This window comes from Gambusia affinis, linkage group LG08 (assembly GCF_019740435.1).
Source record: "Gambusia affinis linkage group LG08, SWU_Gaff_1.0, whole genome shotgun sequence".
NCBI lineage: Eukaryota > Metazoa > Chordata > Actinopteri > Cyprinodontiformes > Poeciliidae > Gambusia > Gambusia affinis.
Window position 1 is genome coordinate 2995053 of NC_057875.1, and position 12314 is coordinate 3007366.

The 12314-nt window shown below is 38.4% G+C and overlaps 1 protein-coding gene across 4 annotated transcripts in view; it reads left to right on the top strand.

The window, feature by feature from the left end:
* znf423 (zinc finger protein 423) overlaps nucleotides 1-12314 on the top strand; it is a 182414-nt gene that overhangs the window by 19819 nt on the left and 150281 nt on the right. For all 4 annotated transcript variants that reach the window (XM_044125793.1, XM_044125794.1, XM_044125795.1 and 1 more), the window contains exon 2: nucleotides 7992-8054. In XM_044125793.1, coding sequence (XP_043981728.1) covers nucleotides 7992-8054 — 63 coding nt within the window. The remainder of the gene's footprint in view (nucleotides 1-7991; nucleotides 8055-12314) is intronic.

The following is a 12314-nucleotide window of genomic DNA, read 5'->3' on the forward strand; positions in this document are numbered from 1 at the left end:
AGCGAGCTACTGTGTGCTTTAAGTAGGCCTGCCGCAATAATCAATAAATCAATTAATGACATGATCAATTAAAAAGAGCTCAATTATTTCCATTGGTGTTATTTATCATTGTTCTTTTTTCTCTCTTTCTACCAACAACTGGATCTTCAGTTTGGTCCTCTGGTCTCAACTAACGCTTTTTTCTGAAGGACAATTTTGTTTACAGACTCCAGGATTCATTTTATTTGTTAATTCTGTTGCTTTGTTTATTTATTTTGGATGAAACTTCCAGTGTTAAATATTTATAAGAATTTAAATATTATTGATCTTGTGAATGTGTTCTTGTATTATTTTGCCATTACCATTATATTACTTGAAAATGGTCTCAAAACAACAATTTACTGTCCAGCAAAATTAACTGGAAATAAATATAAATCAGTGAATTGCTGTGGTTAATAGGGGATGAAATCACAAGCAGTTAAAGCTGCAGTATGTAACTTTTACAAAAAAACACATATTTGTTAAAATTATCATTATGTCGTCACAATGTAACATAAGAAAATTCACTGCTACCAGTGAAAACCAACCAATGAGAGCCAGGAGGAGTGTCTTAGCGCTGTCAATCACTCTCATGCTCACCCTCTGACCGATACTCTTTGCTACCTTACAGCTGGTTCACTATAACTTAGCCTGCAACGGATGCTAAGGCTAGTTAGCATAGCCTCCCAGGACGGTGGAGAAATGGTTTGTTTATGATTAGCAGCATACATGACCATAAGTGACAGCTCTGATTGGTTGTTTTTGACTGGGAGCGGTGCGTGTTTGCAGACTGCAATAGTAGCGGTGGGAAGAGGTGGAAGAGCTTGATGTTTTTATGCCTCATTCTGTACTGTCACGATGTGGAAAAAACATATTTCTGCAAAAGTCGATGAAAGGAAAACTAGAAATGAGGTGTGTGGCGGAGTAAACAGTGGAAATGAGTTAAAAACACAGGAGGAAAATGGGAGTGACAGGGAAGGCTGGGCTGCTTTGCTTTGCAGGAGCGTGAGCAGATAATTAATGACAACAACAACTGTGTAAATATTTGTACATGAGAACCTGATGATGATGATGCAGAGGCATGCTGTAGCAGTGCTCCACCATCTGATCGTCTGTGATGAACGGGGAAAATATGGAGCGTGGAAAAAAACCAACCATCATGAACCAGAATTTATTACAACGGATGAGGCTTGTTACTCCAGTTTGTCTAAAAGCAGCATGAAGCATGGCCTCAATCTAGTGAAAGGTTCGTTAGAAGGCCTCTGCAGAGCTCAAATGACTGGATGCTGATGAGGAAATTTGTTCGTTCCAGGAATCTCTGCTCTAGGTAATCCAGTTTTCGGGGCTTCCTCAGATGGTTTCTTTTCCTCATCTTCAGAGGTTTTCTGTAGCGTTTTGGTCTGAGGACTGAGATGGTCTTGGAAAAGGTGAATTTTGTGTCTGTTGAACCATTAATGGCTGAAAAGAAACAGAGAGAATCCACCAGATTTTGGCTACATTCACATTGCAGCCTGAAATGACCCAAATCCCATTTTTTGGTCTTAATGTGACCCATTTCTAATCTTTTGAATGCAGCCTGAATTTGTATCCGACCTTAATGTCATTGATACTCAGCAAACTTCACTATTATGTGTCATAGAGCCCAACTTCTAAAGAGAACAAGGCCCACAGGATCCTGGATCCTCCACTGTACGCGGTACTTGGCTTCACATCTGGAGTGATTGTTGCTGGAAATCTCAACTTTACTCTCATCTCATTCCTCCTGTAGTCACCTGATATTCAGAAGATGAAAACATTCCTTTAAAAAGCATCAGGAAGTCATATTTGTATTGGGATTCAAATCCTCTTGTTCTGGTGTTTTGTTAATCAATCAATCAATCAGTCAAGTTTATTAGTATATTAGCATAGCAACAAGTGCTTTACATCATAAAAACACAAAAATGAACGACTGATACATCACAGTTTTCCAAGTGCCGTTATTACACATCAAAATGTTGGTCAGTGTTTCATTTGTTATGGTTCAATAGTAACTTTGAGCAGCTGGGTTTTTAGTCGAGTTTTAAAGAACTCAGTGTTTGGCAGTTTTGGAGTTTTCTGGAAGTTTGTTCCAGATTTGTGGTGCATAGAAGCTGAATGCTGCTTCTCCGTGTTTGGCTCTGTCTGCAGAACCAGAACCAGAACCAGAAGACCTGAAGGTTAATACAACAACAGCAGATCTTTAATGTATCAATTTGTTAAGCTATTTATAAACTAACAGCAGTATTTTAACGTCTGTTCTCTCAGTGGAAGGACTTTAAAACTGGATGATGTGCTCTATCTTCCTGGTTTTAGTCAGAATCCCAGCAGCAGCATTCTGGATCAGCTCCAGCTGCAGGATTGATATTTTTAGGCAGACCTGTGAAGACGCTGTTGCAGTAATGAATGCAACTAAAGATAAACGCATGGATGAGTTTCTCTAGATCTTGCAGAGACATTAGTCCTCTAATATCTCTGCTCTGGTTTCACGCCAGGCTCCTGTCTGCTGTTGACCGACAGACCCTGGTTTTGGTAAATTCTCATTTGCATCTCAGGTTCGATTTGCATGTAAATGTGTGTTTTGTCGCTGTGGACAACCTGGTATAATTGTGTGCTTAATGAAGCGTAGCATCTCATTACTACAGAGACAGGAGTGTGCTGTTGTTTGGTTCTGTAGCTGCTGTAATGCAGAGGTTACTGCTGGAGTGTGTTCCTCTGCTTGTGTGATGCATGTTTTTGCATCTGATTACTTTGTTCTCAAGAAGAAGCAGGCACTAAAAACTCAGGTCACCTTACGGGAGATAAATAATGAGATTAGACATCAATATATAAACTATGAACATACAAATCCAGTTTATTGATTTGGTTCAAACAAAAAAAATGCAAATAATGTTTAGAGCAAAATTAAGTTTATGAATCCAGAGATTATTTGTGAATTTACAAAACATCAATCAATCTAATGGATAAAAAGCAGGTATTTTGCTGTAGTTTGAATTAAATTGTGGAATAATACAAACATGGACTTAGTGTAGAGTTTGGTTCATCATGAATTTTCAAAAAAAAATTGATAAAGAGAAAATATCTGATAAGAATAAATAGCTTCAAATTCTGTTGCATCTATTTTGGCTTTCTTTCCTTTTATGTTTCTGTTTAATGATTTTATTTATAAGAATGTTTTTTGAATTTATATATATATTAATAGTTTATGAAGAGGTATTTTAGTTTAATTTGATGTGTAGCATAGGAATAAATAAGCCTTGTGCTTTTGCTTCCATTTTCTACCTTTTCAGTCAAGTAATTTAAATTGTTGCATTATTTTAAAGTATCAATAAGAAATTATTTGATAACTATTTGAATAAATAAAAATCAATCAATCAGTTAAATATTTAAACGTTTATTGGAAAAGAACCAAATATTCAGCTAATTTCTACTAGAGTTGGGCAATAAATCAATAGCCATACATATTGCGGTAGACGCATGATCAATATCAATGTTTTTACTGAACTCTGATTCAGAACCGCACGGCATTCTGGGGGATGTAGGCAGAGGGAAAACATTAGCTGCTCAACCTCTCGAGTCTACCATCTGTTTTTGTTCTGTAATGAGTCCTTTCAAGTTTAAACAATAAATTTTTATCAGTCAAACTTTGAAACTAGTTTATTTTGAAATTGAGTTCACTTATTTTAGCAGCAAAAGAATATTTTAAGTTAAACCACCCTAATAATTTTTACAATAAACGACCCAAAGCATCCAGCTGAAACTACACAGAAGACAAGAAGGTGGTTTTTCTGTAGTGGCCTAGTCAAAACCCAGATGTCAACCTGATGAATAAAGGTGAATATTTATGCTATAACTTGTTTTAAGTATTTTTATTTAGTTGTCATTATTTTTGTATATATCATGAAATAACATTCAGTTCTTTTTCAGTAAGTGTTAATATATATCAATGTTTGACCTGAGGTTTAAAAGACAAAGTCACTTAGTTTCACTTAAACAACAAAACTTGATCTTGTTTTCATCATTAGAAGCTAAAAAATCTTTTTCTGTATGTGTTGAAAAGATTCAGATAACTAACTCACTTTGACATAAAATATTGTTTTTTATGGAAATAAAAATCCAGATTTTGTTGATAGCGCTTGGCTTACAAAAGCAATAAAAAGGCAAAGCATCCAAGGTGGAGAAGACTTTTTATAAGCAGTTAGGAAGCATTTAAAGATGTAATGATATCCGCATCATGCAGGGAGCCTTTTTCAACATTTTCCATACAAATTTAATGAAACATGCTTCTTGTTCTGTCTTCTGTGTGAATCAATGTCTTCTTTCATGCAATGATGGCATATTATCTGCAGAAAATCCTCGTCCTGCTGTGCCAAAAAGTCCAGAGATTTTTTAATTCAATGTGTGAAGACTGACTGGACATTACTCCTGCGTGCAACTAAAAACGGAAATCTATTAATTGACTCGTTTCTGCAGGTGTTCAGGAGGAAATGAAAGGAGTGGAGTATAAATGTGTTGCTTTTGGTGTAAAAATTAGAGTTACTGCTGTTGCTGGGTTGTTAAATGTTTCTTTGTGCCAGTTTAAAATTTCCAAAGAAAGGACTTCTTCTTGTTAGTGAAAAGACATTAATTGGACTTTTCTTTTGTTTTGTTTTTTACCTCTCCCACTCATTCTTCCTCTCAGATGTTAGTAATCAAATGCAGATTTCTGCTCCCTCATTTTTCCTCCCTGCACATAGTTGCACATGTGCTGCACAAACGCTAAAGGCTCACGATGTGCGAGTCTCCAAGGAAGACAGACTCTAAATAAAGCTGTGTGTGTGTGTGTGTGGGGATGCGTGTGTGTGTGTGTGTGTGCCCGGCTAATGAAACACATGTTATTCCCTACAGCCTCATCAGTAAAAACGGGCTTTTATTGGATCCAAAGTTACTCTTCCAATCGTAGCATTTCATTTAAAAATATCCAAAATCTTCTTTTTGTTATAGATACTTCAGTCTGAGATTTGCAGCTTTTCTTCCATCTTTAGGTTTTGTAATACTTAGATTTTCTCAGTCCAGGTCAGGCAGACTAGGAATCCGTTCCAGGATTTGTACAGAACTTGACATTGATTTCTTTTAAATGGATTTTTGGCTGATTTTGCTTTGGAAAGTTGAGTGTTGAGCCAGAGGAAAAGTTACATTTTGAGATTGTTTTCAGAAATTTTCTAGAAAGAAACAAGGAAATTTCTAACCCTCAAAAGTTGATCATTTTCAAGGTACAAATTTTAAGATTAATCTTAGAAATCTTCTAGAAAAAAACTTTGAAACCTCTGATTTCAAAAGTCGAAAATTTTTGACATCTGGAAATGTGTCAGTTTTCTTCTTTTCAAACTCAGAGAAGTTTTCGCTCTAGAAGATTTCTGAGATTATTTTAGATTCTTTTTTTTGTGTTATCTATAATGGCCCTGACATATTTATTTATTTGTTTTTAAACGCTTAACCTTTACCTGCTTCAGAGCATAAAATGTTGGAAAATATTGAAAAACTGATGCAAAGTGGGGATATTTATCATTTTGAAAGTAAACAAGGAGGAAGCTGTTGCAGTTATCAATTCTAATATGGCTAATATGTAGAACAACTTAGAATGTCAACATCTTGTATTTGTAGCTCTTTTTTTGTTAAAATAGAAAACTAACATAGAGTTTTTTTATGACACCGCCCTCCATCACTCATATACAACCACATTGTTCTGCTCACTAACAGGTTATGAATAGTTGCAGTAAAAATGCTGGTTGTTTAATACAGATTTAGCAACTCTGCAGCCTGATGTTATGTAGACATCAGTTCAAAACAAACAAACTATTTGGATCAGAACATTTTGGCATCAGCAAATATTTAAATTCAGCAAATTTAAATACAGAACCGCAAAAATCTTGAATCTGAGCTTTTTTGTTGAATTCCCAAAAATCCGATTTTGTTCTTGTTCATTAAATACATCAAAACTGAAAATTAATTTGGTCTGGGTGGTATCAAAAGCACTTGAGTTAAAAAAAAGACAGAGGACAGGCGCAGATGGTTTGATGGATAAATTTGGATCACCATAGAATCATTGGAAAGAAAATTAGACTCTACAGAAAGCCAGAAATCAGAAACGGTCAGAAAAAAGCTTGATCTGCACTTTAGGGGGATTCCCTTCCTTCACACACAGCTGACAGCAACAACCGGTCAGAGCATCATTACTCCACACAGCATGCAACCAGAAAGCATTACTCTCTGTAAAATCCTGCAACTCATCCATGACTCTATTTATTTACAATCAGAAAATTACAGGCACCTGTTTAAAAGCTTATAGGGAGCTAATCAGATTTTTGTCCTTGCAGAAGTTCAGTTCAGCCCTTTTCTGCAGTGTTTATCTTTGCAAAGGAACAATCGGCTGATTTATAACTTCTTGTTTTGATCCGAGTTCTTGGCTCAGGTCTGATGCAAGGACGGCGGCGGTCCGGGGGGAGTTGTTACGGACGTGGAGGGAGGTGCTGCTGTTCTGGGAGCGGAGGGAGAGTGGAGGTCAGCGGTGGGAGTGGGAACAGAGCGGAGGATTTTCAGGGATCAGAAGTGGCCGTGCGTAAGCGGGGAGAGGTGCGACGCTGCGTGCTGGGGAAGGGGAGAGGAGGAAATCCCATTGTGTGCTGACTCCGGCCGTTTCCTGTTTGTGTGCCAGCTGTGCTTCCCTTCTTCCCGTCGTACCCAGGAAGTTGGTATCACATTCCTGTTGTGATCGTGTGAATGTGTCGCAGAGATCCCAGGATATCAGAGTTGTCAGCTGGCTTGTTAAACTCCTGTATGCAGATTATAATTTTTATATTTATTGTGTTTTATTTGTTTTTAGTTTATCATCAGTTTGTTCGCTGAATATTTTAAGTGTGAGAAAATCTTGAAGCTTCCTCAGGTTGGAGCCTGTGATGGTTCACCATCATCGGTTACCTTCACACAGCAGGCAAATACGACCCAAATCCGCTTTTTCCCTCAAATTCAAGCCATTTCCGATCTTTTCACCCCCTCAAAAAAAAAAACTTCTTTGTGTCTCTAAACTAAATTGGGCGTGTATCCGTTTGTTTTCAAAGTGTCTGAAGTCTGGAGTCTCGGATTTGATCTGGTTTTTATTTTGTTGCTGCGTCATAATTCTGCACCAGAAGAAGCCAGATGGTAAATCTAAACGTAAACAGTGGCTGAAAATTATAATTATGAAATTATGAGGATGTCTTTTTCACTGAAGCGCATCACGACACAATCCTGCCACTTCTGTTACCAACAAACATGAAGACAAGAGCGCTGCTGCGTGGCATCAAATCTCTTCCTCAGCGCATGCGGGTCGTAAACTGTTCACACAAAAATCTTATTGCTATTTTGTTTACAACCAGGCAATAAGATGTATTTCTGCAAAAACAAAATCTAAAATTGAACATCGAAACCTGCTGTGTGAACATTAGTTTCTGTCTCTGAAGGTGGCATCTTTCCCATTTTGAGGAATAACTGTACTCCTGCATGCAGGACGAAAGTCAGACATGAAGAATGTTTTTATGTCTGTAACTACATGGGGTCCTATGAGTCACGTTACTCATGCTGCAAATACAGGAGAAACATTTTAGTACATGCAAATGCAGTTTGTAATTAATAAACACTGTAAAGATAATTTTGTTTTGGAGCTTTAAGGAAGTCGTCCTCTTTTCAAGGGGCAACTAGGAAGTAAACAGCTGAGAGTTCTCCAAAAATAAAACTCCATACAGTCGTCAGTTTAAAACTACTATGAATCAAACAGATCAATAAAAACACTGACCACATGTAATGTTTCATGTTTCTGCTGAACTGTCCTATTAAATAAAATTCATATCCTTCATATTGGTTATTATCTTTGTGAATGCAAGTTGTTGTGTGCAAATCATAAATTTTCCGTCTTCTTTGTGTCTCTGCTGTTTTCCTCTCAGCGGTGGAAGAAGGAGAACCGTCGGAAGGAGGAGGGACTTGGGATGAATCCGCCGTCCAGACAGGTCAGTTTTTATGACCTGAAACATTTTAATAAACTTCCAGAGACTTTTTCTGATCCACACCAGGAGATAAACTCCTGGTGGGAAATATTTTTGAACAAACATGAAGGATGAAGGGATTTTCAAAAAGTGTTAGATGAAGGAGAAGGATGTAGAGGAGAAAGGAGGGGATTTGTGAAGAGCAGGAGGAGAAGGAAGGAAGAGCGAGAGAGTTTCTCTCTCTGTTGTCTGATATCTGGGGAAGAAGTTTGAGAGATGGATGAGCTTTTCTTCTTTTTCACTTGTTCTTCAGTAAGATCGTCTCCAAGTCTGGCTGTCGCTTCCTTCTTGCTTCTGCCGCCAAGTGGAAGCTTAAGTGCATTTATGTTTCTATGTTAACCTTTTTTTTTTAACAAGAAGAAAATTCAAAACATTTGAATTTTTCCTCACATCTGCAGTAACACTTGCTTAAATCATATCTTACACAAAATCACAAAAGAAGAAATAGTTGCTTAAATTTACTCAGTTATTTTTACCTGAGCAGCTTTATGATGAAGTATTGCTACTCTTATCTGACTTTCACTGACTGAAAAAGAAACTTGTTTCAGCCAAACAGACACACCTTGCAGTTTTTAATAGGTTTGTCATAAGTTTTATATTGACAGAAATTGATTTTGAAAAATTATTTTGCATGATTTTGTTATTTGTATTAATAATTTTCATTTTGTTTTTTTAAAACAGGGCAATAACAAAAAATGTTTCCATTTTTTCCACAAATTCTTTCTTAGTTTATGATAAAAATATGCAGTTTAGTTCTGCGTATTTTGAGCTTCTTTCAGAATGAGCTGTTTCAGGACGGCTTGTCACTTTAAATGCAGATGAGCTGCTGCCGGCCAGGACCCATAACTCAACGTTTACACTCGCACATCCAAATGGTTGCAAACAGATGCACAATTATACAACCATATATCTCTGAATAGCATTAGTGGAGACCCCTTTACAACCAACAAAGATGCAGCAAATGGTTTCTGGACGGCAGGTCAGCAAAAAACTAATCGCATTTAATGCTGGATTGTATGTGCTGTACAATCCAGCAGCCATTGTACAACACTTATGGTGGCAAAACCAGCTGACCAAATGCAGTGCAGCTATGCTTATGTTGCTAGGTAACCGACTGGGTTCTGCTTGTGTTGCTAGGCAACGGGCAGTGCCTGCTGATTTGTGATGTTACATTCTGGAGGTTTTTGAAACGGCTCATTTTCCAGACACCAAAAAATAAATGAATAACTTTTTGCCAAAAAATGCCAGGGTGGTTTTTTTAAGACCTTATCCTGTTTTTAGAAGACATAGAAACCCGAATGGAAGTAAAGAATGGAAGCCTTTTTACCAAATATGTCTTCACTGTTGCTTGAGTAATTTCTTGGATGGCTTATTTTTACTTTTATTTGAGTAAAAATCTGTTGAAGTAGTGCTACTCTTACTTGCATATAGCTGGGTATGTATCTGTAAATGTCCTTGTTGTTCCAGGGTAGTTGAAACCTGCGGCGTTACCAGGTGGAGGTTAATGTCCACGTCTGTCCTGTAGGTGCTAACAAACAGCAGAGCACGCTCCCGACCTGTTGTCATGGACACCCCGAATGTTAGCCAGCTTCATCCTCGCATTTTGTCGTGGGTTTTTAGCAAGTATCAACACACTTTTTCCCCATATCTTGGCAGAAAAAGAACAGTTAGGTGTTTTTCTGCTCTAGTGAGTTTTCCCTGCTCTGGTTTTCAACCTATCAGGGAGCGGCGAAGCACTTCCTCTGACTGGATCCCTGCAGGGAAACGAGATACTGCTGAATGTGGTAAATATCCAGTTAGCTCCCTCTCAGCCTCTCCTGGCCCTGTCTCTCGTTCAGCTCTACGGGGGATGAAAGGGAAGGAGAGGAATCACTCCTGGGGTGTGTGTGACGTGCCAAACCCTCCATACCTGTGCTAACGCTCCTCCAGGGGCCGCCGTGCAGCCTGAAGTCTGCAGCTGTGTGTGTGTGCGTGTGTGTGTCTTCAGCAGGGTGCTGACTTTGGTCCTGAGTGGTTCACTAGAAATGCTGTGTGTGTCAGTTCCTGCAGGAAGCTGGAGTCCCATGACACACACACACACACACACACACACACACACACACACACCTATCAGAGTGTTCCTCCAATGAAAACATTCTGTCCCATATTCCCTTACTCAGCCACACTTTCAGTTTTACTGCCTGTACCTGATCCCAGCAGCTTTCTGCATCACATTTTTACCATTTCTCTGCAAATTTCTCCCATTCTGGCTCCTCTCTCTCTTTATCTATCTTTCAGTCTCTCTTTATCTCTCTGTCTTGCACAGCTCTAACTTCTTACTTTTCCACCGTTTGCTCGTTAACTGTGTGTGCAGAAGAAGAGGTTGGGAGTGAGAATTGCGTCTTATTCCCTAGATTCAACGGGACGACTCCTTCGTTCTCAGGGATGCAGTGAGAGCGATGTAACTAAGACAAGATTCTGAAACTTCTACTCATCCGTCACTCTTCCTTCCTTTCTTTCTTTCTCTCTCACCCTTTCCATCGGTCTTTCTCTGGAAAATGTGTGTTAAGTTTGGAAAGACCCACAGGAGAGAAACTGAACTTATCCTCCTCCTCTTTTTCCCTTTCCCCCTTGGTCTTAAAGCTGCAGTATGTAACTTTTATAAAGAATATTTTTACGTATTTGTTGAAACTGTCATTTTGTCATGAGACAGATAATCTGTGAAAAAATCTGGCTTCTCCCAGTGTTCCCAGTGCTAACTAGGAACAACCAATCAGAGCGAAGAGGCGGGTCTTAGCGCTCCCTCTCTTGCTCCCTGCTATGCTGCAGCTAGCATAGCCTGTTGTGAATGCTAGGGCTAGTTAGCATAGCCATCGATGGCGGTGGATAAACTGTGTTTCTGTAATGCTACACTGCAAAAACACAAAATCTTACTGAGTAGATTTGTCTAATATCTTAATGCACTTAAAATAAGACAAAACTAACATAAAAGTAACTTTTCAGCAAAATATAGAAGCTGTTTTTAAAAAATAATGTCTTAACTTCGCAGAAATTAGATTATTTTCTGGAAATAATCTATAAGTGACATAAAAAGAATAAGATTATTTCACTTATAACAAAGCAACACTGTCTTGTTATTAATTAAATAATCTGTTAATGTAATAAATACTTCTTTCACAAATATTAAGGAATCATTTTCTTAAAACAAGCTTGTACGTCTTGTAAGTTAGTTTTGTCTTATTTAAAGTGCATTAAGATATTTGCACTAGATGACAATACTTGGTAAGATTGTGTTTTGCAGTGTAGCTTTACAGTAGCTTGTTCTCAATGTTGATTGACAGCTCTAAGACCCGCCCCCTGGCTCTGATTGGTTGCTTTTAGTCGGGAGTGGTTCATTTCCTCAGACGGGAAAAGATTGATCTTTTGACAGATTTTCTGTCTTATAGTAAACTATCGGAACATGGTGACAAATGTGTAAAAACAGATATTTCTTACAAAATATTACATGCAGCTGCTTTAAGATAAGTTTGCTGAAGCTAAAGTTGCCCCACCATCGAACAGAAAACCTCTTCTTTTCTTGTTTTCTCCTCTGCATAGAAAATGCAGAAGAGATGGCCTCTTTCTTCGTTTCTCTCAGACTACAGTCAGCTACCCGTTCCGTGTGTTCACGCTGACACTTAAACAGCCGGTGAGTCATCGTGGAAAAGGTTTGTCAAATCCCCAGGCTGAAAGCGAGAAGCTGAGACCAACCGGATTATTGTTATTCACTGTGTGGTATCACACACTCGAGTGGAGCACCGAGAAGCTACTATCACATGACGGATCTGTGTCAATTTTAGAGCTGCAGCTCTCCGCTTGTCTAGTAATCCAACACTCCATCGATTCTTTTGAACACAAGGAGAAAAATCTACAGTTCTGGATAGAAGTTTCTCTCTCTGAGTGATTACTTCTCTCTTGTAACGCTGCTTCTCGGCGGTAAATCTGTGCCTCATTTGTAAGGAAGATCCAGTTAGCAGAGATGCAGCTCTTTATTCTGGTTCTTTCATGCGTGTTTGAGAAATCCTTTCATCTCCATGGCAACCATTCAGCTGTTCAAAATGCATGGGTGGACTTAGCTCCGCCTTCAAGTACGTAACTCCCCCTCAAAACTTCCGTTTCCAAATCAGCTCCTTCAGACTAGCCTGCAGCAATTAGCAATCACCTGGTGGAACTGCTCATCTGCTGAGCTCATTGCGGGAGCTACTG